We start from the raw sequence: 20,314 nt of genomic DNA, 5'->3' as shown, positions 1-20,314 counted from the left end.
CTGGTCTGGGCTGGACATGCCTTAGCACCTCACCTGCCTGTCCCAAAAGAGGAAACATCCCTGGGAAAAAGGGAGGGTCCATCCCCAGTTCCCCACCAGGGCCTCTCCAGGGTGTGGTGGTGTCTGCCCCTCTGCCATCTTGCTTTCTGTTTCCCCAGGCCTGTCTCTGAAGGGTGGATTGTCCCAGCAAGGCCTGAAGCCCTCCCTCAAGGTGGAGCCGCAGAACCACTTCAGCTCCTTCAAGTACAGCAGCAACGCAGTGGTGGAGAGCTACTCGGTGCTGGGCAACTGCCGGCCCTCTGACCCTTACAGCATGAACAGCGTGTACTCCTACCACTCCTACTATGCACAGCCCAGCCTGACCTCCGTCAATGGCTTCCACTCCAAGTACGCTCTCCCGTCTTTTGGCTACTATGGCTTTCCATCCAGCAACCCCGTCTTCCCCTCTCAGTTCCTGGGTCCTGGTGCCTGGGGGCACAGTGGCAGCAGTGGCAGTTTTGAGAAGAAGCCAGACCTCCACGCTCTGCACAACAGCCTGAGCCCGGCCTACGGCGGTGCTGAGTTTGCCGAGCTGCCCAGCCAGGCTGTTCCCACAGACGCCCACCACCCCACTCCTCACCACCAGCAGCCTGCGTACCCAGGCCCCAAGGAGTATCTACTTCCCAAGGCCCCCCCAATCCACTCAGTGTCCAGGGACCCCTCGCCCTTTGCCCAGAGCTCCAACTGCTACAACAGATCCATCAAGCAAGAGCCAGTAGACCCGCTGACCCAGGCCGAGCCTGTGCCCAGAGACGCTGGCAAGATGGGCAAGACACCTCTGCCTGAGGTGTCTCAGAATGGAGGACCCAGTCACCTTTGGGGACAGTACTCAGGAGGCCCAAGCATGTCCCCCAAGAGGACTAACAGTGTGGGTGGCAGCTGGGGTGTGTTCTCGTCTGGGGAGAGTCCTGCCCTCATCCCTGACAAGCTCAGTTCCTTTGGAGCCAGCTGCCTGGCCCCTTCCCACTTCACAGATGGCCAGTGGGGGCTGTTCCCCGGCGAGGGGCAGCAGGCGGCTTCCCACTCTGGAGGACGGCTGCGAGGCAAACCGTGGAGCCCCTGCAAGTTTGGGAACAGCACCTCCACCTTGACTGGGCCCGGCCTGACTGAGAAGCCGTGGGGGCTGGGGGCAGGGGATTTCAACTCGGCCCTAAAAGGTGGTCCTGGGTTCCAAGACAAGCTGTGGAACCCCATGAAAGGAGAGGAGGGCAGGATTCCAGCCGCAGGGGCCAGCCAGCTGGACAAGGCCTGGCAGTCCTTTGGTCTGTCCCTGGGATCCAGCGAGAAGCTGTTTGGGGCCCTGAAGTCGGAGGAGAAGCTGTGGGACCCCTTCAGCCTGGAGGAGGGGCCGGCCGAGGAGCCCCCCAGCAAGGGAGCAGTGAAGGAGGAGAAGGGTGGTGGTGGTGCGGAGGAGGAAGAGGAGGAGCTGTGGTCGGACAGTGAACACAACTTCCTGGATGAGAACATCGGCGGCGTGGCCGTGGCCCCAGCCCACGGCTCCATCCTCATCGAGTGTGCCCGGCGGGAGCTGCATGCCACTACGCCGCTTAAGAAGCCCAACCGCTGCCACCCCACCCGCATCTCGCTGGTCTTCTACCAGCACAAGAACCTCAACCAGCCCAACCACGGGCTGGCCCTCTGGGAAGCCAAGATGAAGCAGCTGGCGGAGAGGGCACGGGCACGGCAGGAGGAGGCCGCCCGGCTGGGTCTGGGCCAGCAGGAGGCCAAGCTCTACGGGAAGAAGCGCAAGTGGGGGGGCGCCATGGTTGCTGAGCCCCAGCAGAAGGAGAAGAAGGGGGTTGTCCCCACCCGGCAGGCACTGGCTGTGCCCACAGACTCGGCGGTCACCGTGTCCTCCTATGCCTACACGAAGGTCACTGGCCCCTACAGCCGCTGGATCTAGGTGCCAGGGAGCCAGCGTACCTCAGCGTCGGGCCCGGCCCGAGCTGTCTCTGTGGTGCTTTTGCCCTCATACCTGGGGGCGGGTTGGGGGTGCAGAAGTCTTTTTATCTCTATATACATATATAGATGCGCATATCATATATATGTATTTATGGTCCAAACCTCAGAACTGACCCGCCCCTCCCTTACCCCCACTTCCCCAGCACTTTGAAGAAGAAACTACGGCTGTCGGGTGATTTTTCCGTGATCTTAATATTTATATCTCCAAGTTGTTTCCCCCCCCCTTGTTTGGGGGGCTTTTATTTTCTCTTTGTTTTTAAAACTCTATCCTTGTATATCACAATAATGGAAAGAAAGTTTATAGTGTCCTTTCACAAAGGAGTAGTTTTAAATTCCATTTAAAATGTGTATTTATTGGATTTTTTAAAAGCGACAATAGTAATGGTAAAGGATGGGCAGGAAAGGCCAGTAGTGCTCCCCCACCCAGTCTCGCTGGGTCCGGCGAGCCAAGCCCCTCGGGCACTGGCGAGGTCCTCAGCCATCTGCCCCTCGAGAGCCAATCGCGGATGGTAGCCACCCAGTTCATCCCTCCCGACACATACCCTTTCCCTTTGGGGAAGGGAGCCTCAGGACAGCCTCTGTCCTCTCTGATAGGATGGGAGAGTCTGCAGAAAACCATCTGGGGTCCTTTTTCCAGTCCCCAGCTTGGAGTCGAGGGGCAGATGCACCCCAGGCCAGCCCTGCGAGATGCTGGCATAGCTTTCCCCAGAAACCAGGTTGGAAGTAGATGGCTTCAAGCTTGCTAGTCTCCACACTGAATCCTCTGTCCGTTATTTATGGAGTCACACGATGTTATGGTTCACTAGGCAGCACCTCACGCTGGAGCTGGAGTGCGAGGTTCTTAGGGGCTGCGCCCACCACGTTGCCAAGCCAATGCATGCTGAGCTGAAGGAATTTGTCTTAGTGGCAGGTTTTTTTTAAAAAAATGCCCCCAAAGTCTATGCTGATATCGAAAAAGGGCTACTGTATCTTTAAAAAACAGGAAGTTGAACCCAAGCTGTGAAAAGCCAGTGGTGCTCTGTGCATGGTGCTGTGCGGAGCCTGGTGCTGTAGTGTTGTGCTGGGACTTTCTTGACTCTTGGGCAGGTCACATCCTACAGGAGCTCAGCAGACCAGTGTAACAACAGTTAATGCGTCTATCCTGATCCCTGAATTTCCACATTGGACAATGGTGCATGCCTCACACCTGAGCCTGCTTCTTCCATGCTATCATCGGGTTCGGGGGCCTACACTTAACAATTTTAAAGTGCAAGAGTCAAACATTTTCAATAGGTTGCTATGATTTTCCTCCCTAATTGGTGCCATTTCTCCATTTGATCATTTTCTTTTTTCCTTTCTTCCCCTCTTCATCCACCTTAACAGACCTGTTGTGAAATTCTGGTGCATTCATTCGGTTCTTTGAAATGAGAATGTGGTGCTTAATTTTTGTGACGTTGTTGAGAGAGGTTGGGCCTGATGGGAGCAACACTCACGGTCACCACGTCAAACTTTGTTGGAGTGTTGGTTTTTCTTGTGATGTTAGCAGAAATGATCTCATGCTACCCATGTGGATGTGAGTGTGGTGAATGGGGGGCTTCATCAGGACACACAGAGGGGAATGTGGCCACACGGTGGATGACCACCAAGCCCTGAGATGAACAGGTGTTTACTGAGCAGTTGTATTCAGATATGGGTCTTCATGAATCATGTTTAACAATCAGATGACCGCTATAGGCAAGTTCCTGAGCTTCCGGGTGCCTTGAGTAAGAGCTGAGAACCGGCCTGCTGGGTGTTTACTGTATCTGTTTGGAGGCACTGGCGGAGGGTCGTTGTAAGATGTCCTGAGCATTTATGTGGTCTGGTTTTAACTGTAAATAGTGAAAGATTTTTTAAGCACTTTTGCCTAGATTTAAACAGCAACTTGAAAAAAAAAAGTATGTTTTAACATGTAATTGTGGGAGAAATTGTAAATAGTAGCTGAATATTTAACGTGCTTTGTCTATCCTCCACTTTTACCATATTCTGTAAAGTTGCATTTATTTTACAGGACAAAAAATGAAATATTATTGCTTTTGAAATAAATACCCAAGAGCTTATCAGGACTTAGAATTATTCAGAACTCAGATTTATAGGAAAACCTCTGACCTTCAGTTTGACAAGCTAAAGGAAGCAGAGTCTTTAATGAGCATGCTAATTTTCTAGTTTTGAGGAAAAATTGGGTCCTTTAAATGCTATTTTGCTTATCGCATCAGTACTTTTATGCAGGTCTCATTTGACTCCGTGCTTAGGTAGATGCGGGGGTGCCTTGAAAACTTCATTTTAAATGATCTTAAGCAAGAAATACAATATTTTACGAAACATTTGGAGAATGTGACCGTCTGTATGACCCGTGGAAGCCCCAGGTTGGCTGTTGGTTTGGAAGGTCCTGAGTGTAACCCAGGTGATTCTGATACTTGGCATGTGTGAATCTTCCTGATGTATGTTAAATAAACTCTTCCCCTCATCACCCTTTGGTAGGAAAGCCATTAGATGAAAGGAGAAACCAATACAAGCTAAAAGCATGCGACGTCTGTCCCCCAGCCCAAACAGCCTTGGTTCATCAGTTTCTACAGTAGGAAATAGGCTGCTGAGAGGTGAGTCAAGAGGCAGTCTCCATTGGATGTCCCCACTCCCCTCAGAATGGCGTTTCCAGAGTTAGGCGGTGCAGTTGCCGTGCTCAAGCCCATGCTGATTTGTACACTACATGTCTAACCTACCTCAAATCTCAGTCATTAAAATTAGCATGCTTTAGACATATATTTAAAAAGTAACTATGCACAGCTCTTTATCCCCCCCTTGCTGCTGAAGGTTTCTTAAAGAGAAAAATCAAATTTTTATTTTTTACTGGCACTATCATTTTTTAAGTCCTAAAGATGATTAACAGACATTTTTATCATGAGAAGAAAAATAAAGCCATTGCAACTAAAGAACCTAACAGCATGACCAAGTTCGAAGAGTCATATTATAGCAACGGAAACCGATGGCGTCTTAGTCATCTCCCCAGTGTGCCCTGTCCACGGACACCATCCATGTGCAGTGCAAACATTTGGTTCCTTTTTCTGCTCTGTTTTGTTTTCCCTGCCTGTTGCGTGCAAGGGAAGTGCTTGTAAAGTTCTGTGCTACGAGATTTTTAAAATAAAAATCGCTTCGCAGCAGGTTCTCACAAAATAACTGGTGCTAGCTCAAGAAATCTCATCATCTGACCATCAGAAATCTTGACTAAAGGCGTTGCATGGATTTGGGGGTTTTTTGGTTTTTGGTTTTGGGTCTGGTTTTTAGGAGGGCCAATGTTTCCCACGCCCCGGCTTCATGGGTACAGCTTTGCCTTCTCACCCAGGTGACGATGGTGTGCGTGGAAAGAGATGATACCCCACCACCCCCTCTTGGTCCTTCCACCAGCCTCTTTTGGAAACAGTAGTTTGGAGAGCAAGGGATTTTTAAAGCGCTAAAGGAAAGAAGTAGCAGAGCTTAACTGCTTTGTACCACACAGCAGTAGATGTGCAAGGATGGTTGACAATGAGTCGATGATAGCCTAATTTCATTGAGAGAAACCCAGCCAGACTTGCTTCTAGAGGTTTAATCACCATGAGATCTCAAACCAAGGCAAAGCTGGTGGAAAACTATGATATCCCTAACGTGCCTCAACCAGTATCTCTTTCCTTTTGTTACTGAAGTGTGTTTTGTGGACTAGGAAGCATTTTTATGAATTGAAATAGTCTAAATAAAATGGTGCTATGGTGTTTTAATGTGACTGTCCCTGATCCTGTCTTGCTGAGGTGCTATCAACGTTCTGAAACCACAACCAACCAAAAACAAGGTGGGCTCCAGTCTCTTGGCTTTTTTTTCCCCTCCCCTCTTTGGTGCTGTCTTAGACCCGTTTACCGTGCTATAATCTGCTCTGAGCAGTGTTGTGTTGTGTTGTATTATTCTTCCCTTGGTGGCCAAACAAAGCAAGTCGAGAAGGCAGCTATCTCCCTTTCTGTGATCGGGAGTGGGCCTGCCTGGCTTGGCAGGTGCTTTGGTTCCACACCTGTCTTCTCAGGCTTGATGTGAAAGAAAGGGCAAAGGGTTTTTTTAGTTTGTTTTTGTTTTTGAGGAAGGGGAGTTGGGTACTCCTGCCTCTCCTAGCATGATAGGCATTCTCATAGCCAGGGACACAGATTTTCTCCTGCAGCCCAGGGTGCTAAGCAGACATCTCTGGGAGTCCCAAGGGCACACCAAGAGAGACCAGATGGATCTCCTTCCTCCCCTGGCACTGGCCGGGACCATGGTGGGCAGGGGCTTCATTCTCCGACCCAGCGTTGCTTCTGCCTCTCATTGGTAACCCCTTATGTTCAGACTAAAGGAAGGAGCTTTCTTTGCTCACTCGATGCCACTGAGGCTGCTTTTTAGTTGGTGCTAACCTAAATTTCTTCTTGGGTCCACAGAAGTTGATGTTTTAAAAACTCAACAGGAAGCTCCATTTTGTGTCATCCACTGTCAAAATAATTTTTTTAAATACCTCAAAAACAGGACATCATGACAACTTCAGTAAAGTAGATTCCATGAGGGTCTGATACCTGCAGGTTGTCCGTCTGATGACGTACTTGACCTTGAAAAATCTGGGGTCATTTTTTTTTCATTCTTCGGCAGTTAAGATAGCGGAACGCCGAAAGGAAGGAGCGTAGTTGGCTGTATTTCATGTTTAAGTTTTGCTTTTGAATAAAATGTGAATTTCCTATGCCCATCTCATTGAGCTTTCTCAGTCATTGTTGCTGTCATTTGAAATGACTCCCTCAAAACCTAGTTTTATTAGCCAGCTGCCTCTGCTGTAGTATATGGTCAACTTCAACATACCCTGGACCAAAACATTTTTGAGGTGCATACCCCCAGCATGAGTTATACAGTCCCACATCCAGGTGCACGGAGTGCGAGTGCGCTCCGCGAGTGCGGGGGGAGGGGTGGCCCCCTCTGGTGCTCCCAGCCCTTCCTCCTGCAGAGCTGCGGGCAAGAGCAGAGCAATAGGATTCTCCCCTGAGCAGAGACCGCAGCACAGAAATGCAAGGTCTAAAGTTGCTTTTTGCCTAAGAATCAGCGAGTGATTTGGCCTACTTCCTCATTGGCTTCTATTCTGATATCAGGGATGCTTTTTGTAGTGGTATTGTTTGCTCCCTCTTCGCGTTTTGACTACCCGTCATTCAGGGGTAACTCATCACTCTTCACACGGGGATTTAAATTAAGAAACTAATTGGCTCATTTGAACATTCCAAATTTTCTTGGTTTCAATACCCTTTTTTTTCTTTTGAGGGGAAAAGAGGGGAGAAAAACAGGAGTGATGTCATTTCTTTTTCATGTATTCCAATTAAAGAAACAAGGGCAGGTCGTATAATGGCATATTAATACATTAGACTTAATCTAGAACCCCTGTAGCTTTTTGATGTGTTTTATTTCTTATCTCTTTGAATTCCTGTTTGGTTACTTGGCTTCCAATGGAGGTGAACTTAACAACCATACTTGAATATTCCGTCTTGACTTTGTAAACTGTGGCTACTTGAAATGAAGTTTATCTGGGGTTGATGGATGAATGGTAGATTTTTGCAATGTCTCAAGGCAATAGGATGTGTATTAAACTGTAGATATTCTTAGTACAGTAAATTTATGCTGATAATTTTATTTTGTATAATTTTTACCTTTTTGTTAATATTTTTTCCTTCCACTTTATTGGTTTGCCTCCTGAGCTACCCCTCCTTTACCCTCCCTTCTCCCTCAGTGTTTCAGTAAATTTAATTTAGGGTGCCTAGAAATTGCAAGTATGTATCCTTTTTGATTTGTATTTTATTATAATTTACACAAACAACTGGGTTTGTGAACTGTATTACTCCTGGTATCTTTAAAATATTGTGGGTGTTTTAATAAATTTTATATTTATTTTTTGCACTCAAATTCAGTGTGGGTTCTTTTTTTCCCCTCCTTGAACCAGGACCGGAATGTGTTGTCAGGTACCCTGTAACCTCACCCTCCCACCGTATGTTGTAGACGCACAAATGAAGCCCTCACAAATAGCAGTGGCGGAACCTGACCTTGTCCATTCTGCCACCTGGATAAAGGAATGTTCAAAGGCTATCAGCTGTGAAAATGGGATCTAAAGGGGGAAAGTGGAGATGGCCTTTTTCTCATCTATGTTTCTTTTTGTTTTCTTTCCCTTTTATGTTTTTTGGCCTTGTTTGTTTTCTTTCCACTGGGAGATACTCCCCTCCTACTAAAATTAACTTCTGATGTTAGGTTTGCTAAAGGATCACCGAATGCTGCTTGGTTGGGATGGCTTGAACAGCAAGTCTAGTAGGGAGTGGCTAATACGGAACCGGAGATTCTGCTGACCAGAGGCAGAGGTTTCCCGTAAGATCCCATGCCTGGAGCTACCTTCTTTAATTCAGATTGCCAATTCTGGAGGTGGCTGTTCTTGAAAAGGGAATAGGAATTGAGGAAGGAGAAGAGAGAATAGTGAATCTGCTCACTCTTCCTCCTTCCTTCTGCGTGAAACATCTGACTGAAGTTGATCCAGTGTCTTTGAGGGACAACCAGCCCAGCTGTTGATAAGGACTTCGGCAATATCCCAACATCCCAAGTCACTCTAGATGGGAAAGTTCATCTCTGAGGGCATCTGAGTGAAAACACCATGATCATAATGAGTGCCAGGTGATCGGCTTGGAGGTTTTTATCTCCATTTTACTTTGCTTGCAAAGGAACCCACTGGAAATGCCTTGGCACACCTGGCTATCCAGGGATCCTCAAACATGTTTATATGTTTTACAAAAGTGGGGTCACACTGTGTTTTGTAACCTGCTTCCCTCCTTGAGTTGGAAGAGACCTAGGTCTGTCCCCTTCCTGAGCGCCTGTCATGATGGCGCCATCTGCAGAGCCTGAAGGGAGGGCCAGGACATGCCTCCTTCAGCTGGGGCTGGTTTCACTATTGGTTAGCTATAAATATGCTGCCATCTCTTCTTACACAATTTCCATGTTAAATATAGAAAATTAATTAGAAGACAGAAGTTCTTAAAAGTTATCTGAAATCCCACCACAAGAGAACCACATATTGGTTGCAAACATTTTCTGAGTGTGTAAATGCGACCCATATGTATTTTTTCAAATGGAATACAATAATACAATGTTGTAATCTTTTTGCATTTAAACTATCTTTATCAGTATGCAGAATAGCATCTTTTTAAATAGTTGCCTAGCATTTTTTTTTAGTATGAATGTAGAAGCATTTAATCATCAAACTCTAACATCCCAACTTGTTGCAATCATAAACTGAACTAATCTAAATGTACCTGCATGTAAATCCCACTCAGTCTATTTCTTTCTATGCTAAGAAGCATTGCAGTAAATTCCCCTCTGCCACATGACTATTCTTAATTCCATGAACCTTCTTGTAACAGGTCCAGGCCCCGTCCACCACTACTCCCCACTGCGCCCCCGTCTGTTCACACCTAGAGCATCATTATTCATATTGGGATCTCTAGAAATGAGCAATTTGTTCCAGATGGGATCCGGCTCATGCAAGCCAAGCACAAAGACACCAAGGAGCCCCACGATCTGGACATGCTATTTTTATAAATGCACACCAAGGTTTATTAGTTTTTTAAGCAGCTGAGTTTTACTGAGAGCTTGTGGCTTGGAAACAACATGGCTCCCTCACTTCCCAATTGTGTGATTTGATGAGCCATTTCATCTTCCTGTGTCATTTCGTCAATAAAACAGGCTGATGATACCGCATAAGGTTGATATAAGGATAAAAAAATTGCTACATAAGTGAAAGTGCCAGGCATTCGGGACACAGCAATAATAAGAGCTATCATTATTACTCTTGACATACGCAAAGCTTTAGGTCACTAAGGAGTCCAAGACTAGTCTTGGACCACATACTGTCCTCTTTTGTGAACTTCTGCCAAATCAGATCCACTAACTCCAGTCTTCATGCAATTCATGCAATTTTTTTTTAATGCTTCACACAGCAGTTGCAGTGTAGCCATCTTAAATGAACTGTTTAACCCACTCTCCCTATTTTGAATCTTAATTTTGTCAAAGTATTGGTTTACCCAACCCAGCTACACAACTTAGTCAGCAACTTTGTTGTGTGTTCTCATGCTCTTGTAAGCTTCTTAAGCTTGGAGAACTCTTAGTCATCTTTGTCTCCCATTGCACTCTGAAAATAATAGGCATTCAACATCCCATGTCCATGGGATGGTGCATCCATACATACATCATGTCCATGCAGGGGGACATGAAGCCCTGAAGACACGTTCAACACACATAATCCAGTGCATGTTCTTGTCAGAGCCATGAAGACAACACAGAAGACATGAAAGACAAAGCTTTGTTAAATTCTAGATACCCCCAGCGTCTCATCCCCACTCCAGAGGTCTTAGCAGAGGTCTGCTTTCCTCTACTGAGAAGCCCAATCCCAGGTCCACAGAACCTGCCCAGTTTCCCTCACTACACTTCAAACCATCTTCCTGTATGTATGTTCTCTTTACCACACACACACCCCTGCTGCTCGGTACTCCCGACTCTCACTCTCCATGTACACCCTGTGCTGCTCCTGTGGAACATGCTTCATCCATTAACCCTTTCCTGTGGCTTCTCCCCATCACGTGCTCTCAGGTTCACCCCAGCCTGACCCTGCTCTGCCTTTCCCACTCCTTCCTGTCACCACCACATATCTGCAGGTGTAGACAACCTCCTAGCTTCAAGGTCCATACCACTCACTTACCTGTACCTTTATTTCTCCAAAAACAGTCAGCTTCTAGGCCAGGGATCCTTGTCCTCACTGACCTCTGTGAAGCCTTAGAAACCCTCTGCTCCCAGACTGCATAGCCAGGAACATTCCATTGTCCCAGGACCCTGCCCCCTTTCATGAGCCCCTTTGTGACCTCCTGTCCTTTAAACACAAATGCCCCCAAAAGAATTGACCCAGTCTTCTCCACAGACTATCAGCTTTCCTTCAAAGGACTTGTTCAGCCACCAGGCCTCAACTATGACCCTAATGCCAATGATTTCCAAAGCCATGTCTAGCCCTGACCTCCCTCATGAGTTTGGGCTGCTGGATAGCTCTGGGAGGCTCTTTGGTAAGGCCAAAGTCTTTTTTTTTTTTTTTTTTTTTTGAGACGGAATCTCGCTGTGTCTCCCAGGCTGGAGTGCTGTGGCGTGATCTCGGCTCACTGCAAGCTCCGCCTCCCGGGTTCACGCCATTCTCCCGCCTCAGCCTCCCAAGTAGCTGAGACTACAGGTGCCCGCCACCACGCCCGGCTAGTTTTTTGTATTTTTAGTAGAGACGGGGTTTCACCATGTTAGCCAGGATAGTCTCGATCTCCTGACCTCGTGATCCACCCGCCTCGGCCTCCCAAAGTGCTGGGATTACAGGCTTGAGCCACCGCGCCCGGCCCAAAGTCTTAACTAAAACTGACCTCTCAACTCTCCACCAAATTTCCCATTATTCTCCCAGTCATATCCTGACACCTGCCAAGTCTAGATTCTACATCCTCAGCATTCTCAATTCTGCTTCTCTTTGCTACTTTTATTAGCAACCCACATTGTACAGTCGTACAGGCTGTGCACTGCACAACTCTGGGGAACACCATTCATACAGACTATCATGTGTAAGCCTTAATTACAGATAAGGACTCCTTCCTGCTATGGACAGAGGCATATTGGATGAGGACCACAGTATAGCCCTCTAAAGCTGGGGACCCAGGGCAAAGGCCTCTCATGTCTTGGTCTAAATGTGAGACTCTTCAGAAAGGTTGAATGGCTTGCTCAAGACCATCCAGCTAGGAAATGGCAGAGCCCAAAATCAACCCAGGTTGTATTTGGTGCCAAAGTCTGTGCCCTATCCAAATATACCCCCGTTTCTTCTGTACCTTAAGACCCACAAAGCCAAGGGACATTGTCCTCACTGGTGGGAATCTACCTACAAGTAAAGCTTAGGGCATGACCTGAGTCTGTGGGTCTGTGGGCACAAGAGGCACAAGTGCAACAAAGTGGCTCTACAGGAAGACTTTAGGCTCTTTAGAGCATCTTCAACATGTATTGTTATTTGAAAGACTTGAATTCTAGCCCCCATTTGATTGCCCTGCCCAGCTTACCAAAGCCAATCTCCTTACTCAGATAATCTTTCTAAAAACCAAATCAGATGATACTATTTCCCTGTAATACTCCTCAATACTCCCCATTTGATACAGCTCTCAGGATAAGACACAACATTTTAACTTTGTCCCAGGGCCCCACAGGACTTGGCCCCAGTTTGCATCTTTAGTACCACTGCAGGCCACTTGGTGTCTTTTATCTGAGTATCTCCTTGGTGCACCTCCCCATGTGGCCTCTCAAATATGAAGGGCCTTCTGATGGTAATGCCAGTAATACCACCAATAACCCACTCCTTTATTTACTTATTTACTTGCTTTTAAAGTATCTGTAAGAAACTAACTCCTTTTGAAATCCATTAAAACATTTACATAAGGCCAGGCGCGATGGCTCACGCCTGTAATCCCAGCACTTTGGAAGGCCAAGGCGGGTGGATCATGAGGTCAGGAGATTGATACCATCCTGCCTAACATGGTGAAACCCCATCTCTACTAAAAATACAAAAAAAAAAAAAAAATTAGCCGGGCATGGTGGCGGGCACCTGTAGTCCCAGCTACTCGGGAGGCTGAGGCAGGAGAATGGCATGAACCCAGGAGGTGGAGGTTGCAGTGAGCTGAGATTGCGCCACTGCACTCCAGCCTGGGTGACAGAGTGAGACTCCATCTCAAAAAAAAAAAAAAAAAAAAAAATTACATAAACTATAAAACTACTCCCAATAAAGAAAATTATCAGTAAGAGCCAAGACATCCGCAAAATTATACTCAAGGAAGTAAAAAATAAACAGGAAACCATGTTAACCAAGTTATCTAAAGCCAAATAAAAAGTTTTACTACATAAAAAACAATATGCAGATCTAAGGGTATAAAATTTTTAAAAATTATATGAAAAAACAAATACTAAGAACTCAAAGACTAGCAATGAGTGCTTTGCAAGAAATACAAGAGATTAGACAGTGACTACAATCTACTTTCAAAAAGATTAAAAATACCCACAGCAGGCTGGGCGCAGTGGCTCACACCTATAATTCCAGCACTTTGGGAGGCTGAGGCAGGTGGATCACAAGGTCAGAAGTTCAAGACCAGCCTGGCCAACATGGTGAAACCCCCATCTCTACTAAAAATACAAAAATTAGCTAGGCGTGGTGGCATGTTCCTGTAATCCCAGCTACTCGGGAGGCTGAGGCAGAATTGCTTGAACCAGGACCCAAGAGGCAGAGGTTGCAGTGAGTGCAAATCATGCCACTGCACTCCAGCCTGGGCTACAGAGCAAGACTCTATCTCAAAAAAAAAAAAAAAAAAAAGTTACCCATAGCTAACATCTTACTTACTTTCCTCTAAGAGCTGGAACAAGACAAGAATGTCTACTCTCATTACTCTTATTCAACATAGTACTAGAAGTCCTACACAGAGCAATTAGGCAAGAACTTGAAATAAAAGGCATCCAAATGGAAAAGGAGGAAGTCAAATTGTCCCTGTTTGTAGATGACAGGATCATATATATAGAAAAACTTACTCTACCACAGAACTCTTAAAACTGATCAATTCAGTAAAGTTGCAGGATAAAAAAATTAACATATAAAAATCAGTAGTATTTCCATACATGTACCACAAACTTAGCTGAAAAAGAAATCAAGAAGACAATCCCATTTACAGTAGCTGTCAAAAAATAAAATAAAATAAAATAAAATAAAATAAAATAAAATAAAATAAAATAAAATACCTAGGAATAAATTTAACCAAGGAGGTGAAAGATGTCTACAAGGAAAACTACAAAACACTGATGAAAGATATTGAAGAGGATACAAACAAATGGAAAGACATCCCATGCTCACGGATTTGCAAAAATTCATATTATTAACATAACAATACTACCCAAAGCAAGCTACAGATTTAATGCAATCCCTATCAAAATACAAATGACATTCTTCACAGAAATAGAAAAAAAAATCCTAAAATTTGTATGAAACCAGAGAAGACCCCAAATAGCCAAAGCAATCCTGAGCAAAAAGAACAAATCTGGAGGTATCACACTATCAGGCCTCAAAATATACTACAAAGTTGTAATAACCAAAACAGCATGGTACTGGCATAAAAACAGACACAAAGACTAATGGAACAGAATAGAGAACCCAGAAACTAATCCACATACTTACAGCCAACTGATTGTTGGTAAAGGTGCCAAGAATACTCATTGGGGAAATGACCATCTTTTGAACAAATGGTGCTGGCTTATAAGTGGGAGCTAAGTTATGAGGACAGAAAGGCATAAAAGTGATATAATGGACCTTGGGGACTCGAGGGGAGAGCTGGAAGGAGGGTAAGGGATAAAATACTACATACTGGGTACAGTGTACACAGCTTGGGTGATGGGTGCACTAAAATCTCAGAAATCACAACTAAAGAACTTATCCATGTAACCAAAAACCACCTGTATGCCCAAAAATTATTGAAATAATGTGAATACACTTAGTGCCATTGAATTGTATACTTAAAATATTAAATTTTATGTTCTGTATATTTTACCATGATAAAATTAAATCTCTTAAAACCTTTTTTTTTTTTTTTTTTGAGATGGAGTCTCGTTCTGTTGCCCAGGCTGGAGTGCAGTGGCCGGATCTCAGCTCACTGCAAGCTCCGCCTCCCAGGTTTACGCCATTCTCTTGCCTCAGCCTCCCAAGTAGCTGGGATTACAGGCACCCGCCAACTCACCTGGCTAGTTTTTTGTATTTTTTAGTAGAGACGGGGTTTCACCGTGTTAGCCAGGATGGTCTTGATCTCCTGACCTCGTGATCCACCCGCTTTGGCCTCCCAAAGTGCTGGGATTACAGGCTTGAGCCACCACGCCCAGCCAAATCTCTTAAAACTTAAAACAAAAAAACAGGCTAGGCATGGCAGCTCACGCCTGTAATCCCAGCACTTTGGGAGGCCGAGGCAGGTAGATCACTTAAGGTCAGGAGTTCAAGACCAGCCTGGCCAATATGGTGAAACCCCATTTCCACTGAAAATACAAAAAACTGGCCAGGTGTGGTGGCAGGCGCCTGTAATCCCAACTACTCAGGAGGCTGAGGCAGGAAAATTGCTTGAACCCAGGAGGTGGAGATTGCAGTGAGCCAAGATCGAAAAAAAAAAATGACGCTGGGAAACCTAGATATCTATAGGCAAAGAATAAAACTAGAACCCCATTTCTCACCCTATACAAAAAATCAACTCAAAATGGACCAAAGACCTAAATGTAAGACCCCAAACAATAAAACTACTAGAAGAAAACACAGGGGAAATGCTTCAGGACACTGGTCTAGGAAAATATTGTATGAATAAGACCTCAAAAGCACAGGCGATAAAAAGCAAAACTACACAAATGAGATTATATCATACTAAAAGCTTCTGCACAGTGAAGTTGAAACAATCAGCAAAGTAAAAAGGCAATCTACAGAATGGGAGAAAGGATTTGCAAACTGCTCATTCAATAGGGAACTAATATCCAGAATATACAAGGAACTCAAACATCTCAATAGCAAAAAAACGAAGCAACGCTATTTAAAAATGGAAAAATGATTATCCTAAGTGAAGTTACTCAGGAACAGGAAACCAAATACTACATGTTCTCACTTATAAGCAGGAGCTAAGCCATGGGATAAAAAGGAATATAGAGGGATATAACGGACATTAGAGACCAAGAAGAGGGGAGGATGGGAGAGGATGAGGGATGAAAAATTACCTGTTGGGGACAAGGTAGACTATCTGGGTGAACAGGTACACCAGAAGCCCGGACTTCACCACTGTATGATTCATCCATGTAACCAAAAACCACTGTACCCCTAAAACTGTTGAAATATTAAAATTTTTGTTAATTTGGATAGAGTTAAAAAAAGAGAGGCCTCGTTCAGAGAAAAATTTAATGGCCAGGCACGGTGGCTCAAGCCTGTAATCCCAGCACTTTGGGAGGCCGAGATGGGCGGATCATGAGGTCAGGAGATCAAGACCATCCTGGCTAATACGGTGAAACCCCGTCTCTACTAAAAAATACAAAAAACTAGCCGGGCGAGGTGGCGGGCGCCTGTAGTCCCAGCTACTCGGGAGGCTGAGGCAGGAGAATGGCGTAAACCCGGGAGGCGGAGCTTGCAGTGAGCTGAGATCACATCACTGCACTCCAGCCTGGGTGACAGAGAGTCCGTCTCAAAAAAAAAAAAAAAAAAAATTAATGTTGAAGATGATTCAATGGAATATGCTAAAGGTGCAATTTCTTCTATAAATTGAAAAATAAATAGATAAGCAAACAAAAATAAAAATTTAAAAATGGGCAAATGAGCCAGGTGCAGTGGCTCACACCTATAATCTCAGCATTTTGGGAGGTTGAGGTGGGTAGATTGCTTCATCCCAGGAGTTCAAGACCAGCCTGGGCAACATGGCAAAACCCTTTCTCTACAAAAAATACAAAAAAATAGCCTAGCATGGTGGCACATGCCTGTGGTATCAGCTACTTAGGAGGCAGAGGTGGGAGGACTGGTTAAGCCCTGGGGGACAAGGCAACAGTGAGATGTGATTGCACACCACTGCACTACAGCCTAGGCGACAGTGAGATTTTGTGTCCAAAAAAAAAAAAAAAAGGCGGGGGGTGGGGGGAATAATCTGAACAGACATTTCTTAAAAGAAAACACACAAATGGCCAAAAAATATATGAAAAAATGCCCAACATCGCTAATCAAAACCACCCTGAGGTATCATGTCATCTCAGGATAGCTATTAACAAAAAGACAAAAAATAATGAATGCTGGTGAGGATGCAGAGAAAAGGGAACTCTTAAACAGTGTTGGTGGGGATGTAAACCTAGTTCAGCCACTATGGTAAACAGTATAAAGGTTCCTCAAAAATTACAAATCAAACTCCCATAGGATCCAGCAATCCCACTACTGGGCATTTATCCAAAGGAAAGGAAATCATTATATCAGAGAGATATCTGGGCGGGCACGGTGGCTCATGCCTGAAATCCCAGCACTTTGGGAGGCCAAGGCAGGCAGATCACCTGAGGTTAGGAGTTCAAGACCAGGCTGGCCAATATGGTGAAATCCCGTCTGTATTGAAAATGCAAAAAATTAGCTAGATATGGTGGTGTGTGCCTGTAGTCCCAGCTACTCGGGAGGCTGAGGCATGAGAATCGCTTGAACCCAGGAGGTGGAGGTTGCAGTGAGCCAAGATCACACCATTGCACTCCAGCCTGGGCAACAGAGTGAGACTGTCTCAAAAAAAAAAAGAAAAAAAAAAAAAAGGAAAACAAAAATTACAGCTGGAGAGGAGGAATAAATTCTAGTGTTCTAGATCATGGTGGGACAATTAAAGTTAATAAGACGTTAGTTTCAAATAGCCAGAAGGAGGATGTTGAACATTCCCAACACAAAGAAATGATAAATTAGATGATGGATATGCTAACCACTCTGATTTGATCATTATAAATATATCAAAACATCTATGAGGCCGGGCACTGTGGCTCACGCCTGTAATCCCAGCACTTTGGGAGGCTGAGGTGAGTGGGTCATCTGAGGTCGGGCGCCCAAGACCAGCCTGGCCAACATGGTGAAACTCCGTCTCTACTAAAAATACAAAAATTAGCTGGGCTGTGGCATGAGAATCGCTTGAACCTGGGAGATGAAGGTTGCAGTGAGCCCAGATAGCACCACTTCACTCCAGCCTGAGCAGCAGAGTGACACTCCATCTCAAATTTAAAAATAAATTTAAAAAAAATAAAAATAAATCACAATGTACCCCAAGAATATATACAATTATTATTTGTCAATTTAAAAAATAAAATTAAAAGAACAAAAAGATTAAAAAGAGCATCTTGCCGGGTGTGGTGGCTCATGCCTGCAATCCCAGCACTTTGGGTGCAACTAGGGGAGCTGTCAGCAGTCCATGCTGAGCAAAGCCCCAGCTGTGCATGAGACACTCCAGGGAGGGAGAAGGGGGCTCGGACACTAAGGGGCTGGCAGGGAAGAGAAGCCAGGAGGGAGGTGAGCAGCAGCCAGGGAACTCAGGGAAGCACCTCAAAAGGGCAAGGGAGAGGAGAGCGGGGGGATGGGTAAGGGGTATGTGGAAGAACCCAGTGGGAACTCTAATTGGGAGCAGAAGAGGTGGTAAGAAGCGGTCAGATTGTGCTTGTGTTTTGAAGGTAGAGACATAAATCAGGATTTGTTTTTGAATTGCAACCTCCACCTCCTGGGTTCAAGAGATCCTACTGCCTCAGGCTCCCAAGTAGCTGGGATTACAGGTATGTGCCACCATGCCTGGCTAATTTTTGTATTTTTAGTAGAGATGGGGTTTTGCCATTTTGGCCAGGCTGGCCTTGAACTCCTGACCTCAGGTGATCCACCTGCCTCGGCCTCCCAAAGTTCTGGAATTACAGGCATGAGCCACTGCTCCTGGCCTATTTCATTATTTTTTTAAAGACAAGGTATCACTCTTTCTCCCAGGCTGGAGTGCAGTGGTGCAATCTTGGCTCACTGTAGCCTCCACCTTCTGGGCTTAAGCAATCCACCTGCCTCAATCTCCTGAGTACCTGTGACCACAGGCGTGCATGGGATTACAGACCTTTTGGTCCTAAAACATATCAAATTTATAGAAAAGTTGCACAAATGGTACAATGAGCACCCACATATTCTTCACCTAGATTCACCATTTTTTAGCATTTTGTTATATAGTTGTCCCTTGAACAACACTGGTTTGTCAAGAATGCATAAAATACATATAGATATTAGTCTATTTTATCATGTTCTACCATAAATATACATACATCTATTATATTTATTTTTTTGAGATGGAGTCTTGCCCTGTCACCCGGGCTGGAGTGCAATGGCACAATCTTGGCTCACTGCAACCTCTGCCTCCTGGGTTCAAACGATTCTCCTGCCTCAGCCTCCTGAGTAGCTGGGATTACAGGCGCCCGCCACCACACCCAGCTAATTTTTGTATTTTTAGTAGAGACGGGGTTTCACCATGTTAGACAGGCTGGTCTTGAACTCCTGACCTCGTGATCCACCCACTTCAGCCTCCCAAAGTGCTGGGATTACAGGCATGAGCCGCCGCACCCAGCCCACAAATTATAAAAAATTAAAATTCATAAAAACCAAGTACCTGCTTTAAATGCCTGTGACGCTAATCATCTCCACAAGAGCAGTTACTATCTCCAGTAAACTGCATACTATAGTAAAAAGTGATCACTTGTAGTTTTCACATGTCTTTCATTGTGTTTAGTGCAATGCTGTAAATCTTGAATAACACCATGGGACCCACACGGAATGCCTCTAGTAATCGTGGAAGTGCTCCTAAGAAGCAAAGAAAAGTCATGACATTACAAGAACAAGTTGAATTGCTTGATACGTACCACGGATTGAGGTCTGCAGCTGTGGTTGCCCACCATTTCAGACAGACGATTCATCTTATAAAGACAACTGAAACTTACAGTATCAGTAAGTACAGTACAGTACCGTAAATGTATTTTCATTATGATTTTCTTAATATTTTCTTTTCTCTGGCTTACTTTATTGTAAGAATACAGTATATAAAACATATAATATACAAAATATATTATCAGTAAGACTTTTCTAGTCAACAGTAGCCTATTAGTAGTCAAGTTTTTGGGGATTCAAAATTTATATGTGGGTCAGAATGCTTGACTTTGTTCAAAAGTCACATTGTATTTGCTTCTCTCTGAATACACACGCACACATATATTTACATATGTCTACATTTACGTGTATATAAATGTATATATATTACATATATGTGAACCATTTGGGAATTTGTTGCAGACATCAAGACACTTCCCCTGTGAATACTTTTGTCTGTATGTCCTAAGAACAGTCATTCTCCTTCATAACTACGATAAAATTATTATACCCAGGAAACTGATATATTATCTGAGTTCATATTCAAATTTATCCAACTTCTGCAATAATGTCTCCTATAATTGTGTTTTCTTCCTAAACCAAGACCCAAACCAAGATCCAGTCCAGAATCACACCATGCATTAAGTTGTAGTTTCTTGAATCTTCTTTGATCTGCAGACTGCTGCCCTATCACTTTGTTCTTTCATGATGTTGCCATCTTTTGGCCAGGTGCGGTGGCTCACGCCTGTAATCCCAGCACTTTGGGAGGCTGAGGCGGGTGGATCACTTGAGGTC

The 20,314-nt window shown here is 44.9% G+C and overlaps 1 protein-coding gene across 7 annotated transcripts in view; it reads left to right on the top strand.

Annotated features, from left to right (window-relative positions):
- TET3 (tet methylcytosine dioxygenase 3) overlaps positions 1–19,529 on the top strand; it is a 137,461-nt gene extending 117,932 nt beyond the window's left edge. For 6 of the 7 annotated variants that reach the window (XM_045369061.2, XM_074011531.1, XM_015433533.4 and 3 more), the window contains one exon: positions 159–7,941. In XM_045369061.2, the coding sequence (XP_045224996.1) occupies positions 159–1,942 (1,784 nt within the window). In that variant the 3' untranslated portion in view covers positions 1,943–7,941. Of the gene's footprint in view, positions 1–158; positions 7,942–19,385 lie in introns of those variants that run through there. The other variant, XM_074011528.1, reaches the window with a different exon arrangement.
- The last annotated feature ends 785 nt before the right edge of the window (positions 19,530–20,314 follow it).

This window comes from Macaca fascicularis, chromosome 13 (assembly GCF_037993035.2).
Source record: "Macaca fascicularis isolate 582-1 chromosome 13, T2T-MFA8v1.1".
Classification (NCBI taxonomy): domain Eukaryota; kingdom Metazoa; phylum Chordata; class Mammalia; order Primates; family Cercopithecidae; genus Macaca; species Macaca fascicularis.
Note: the sequence above shows the minus strand (reverse complement) of the source record. Positions and strands in the feature narration are given on the sequence as shown.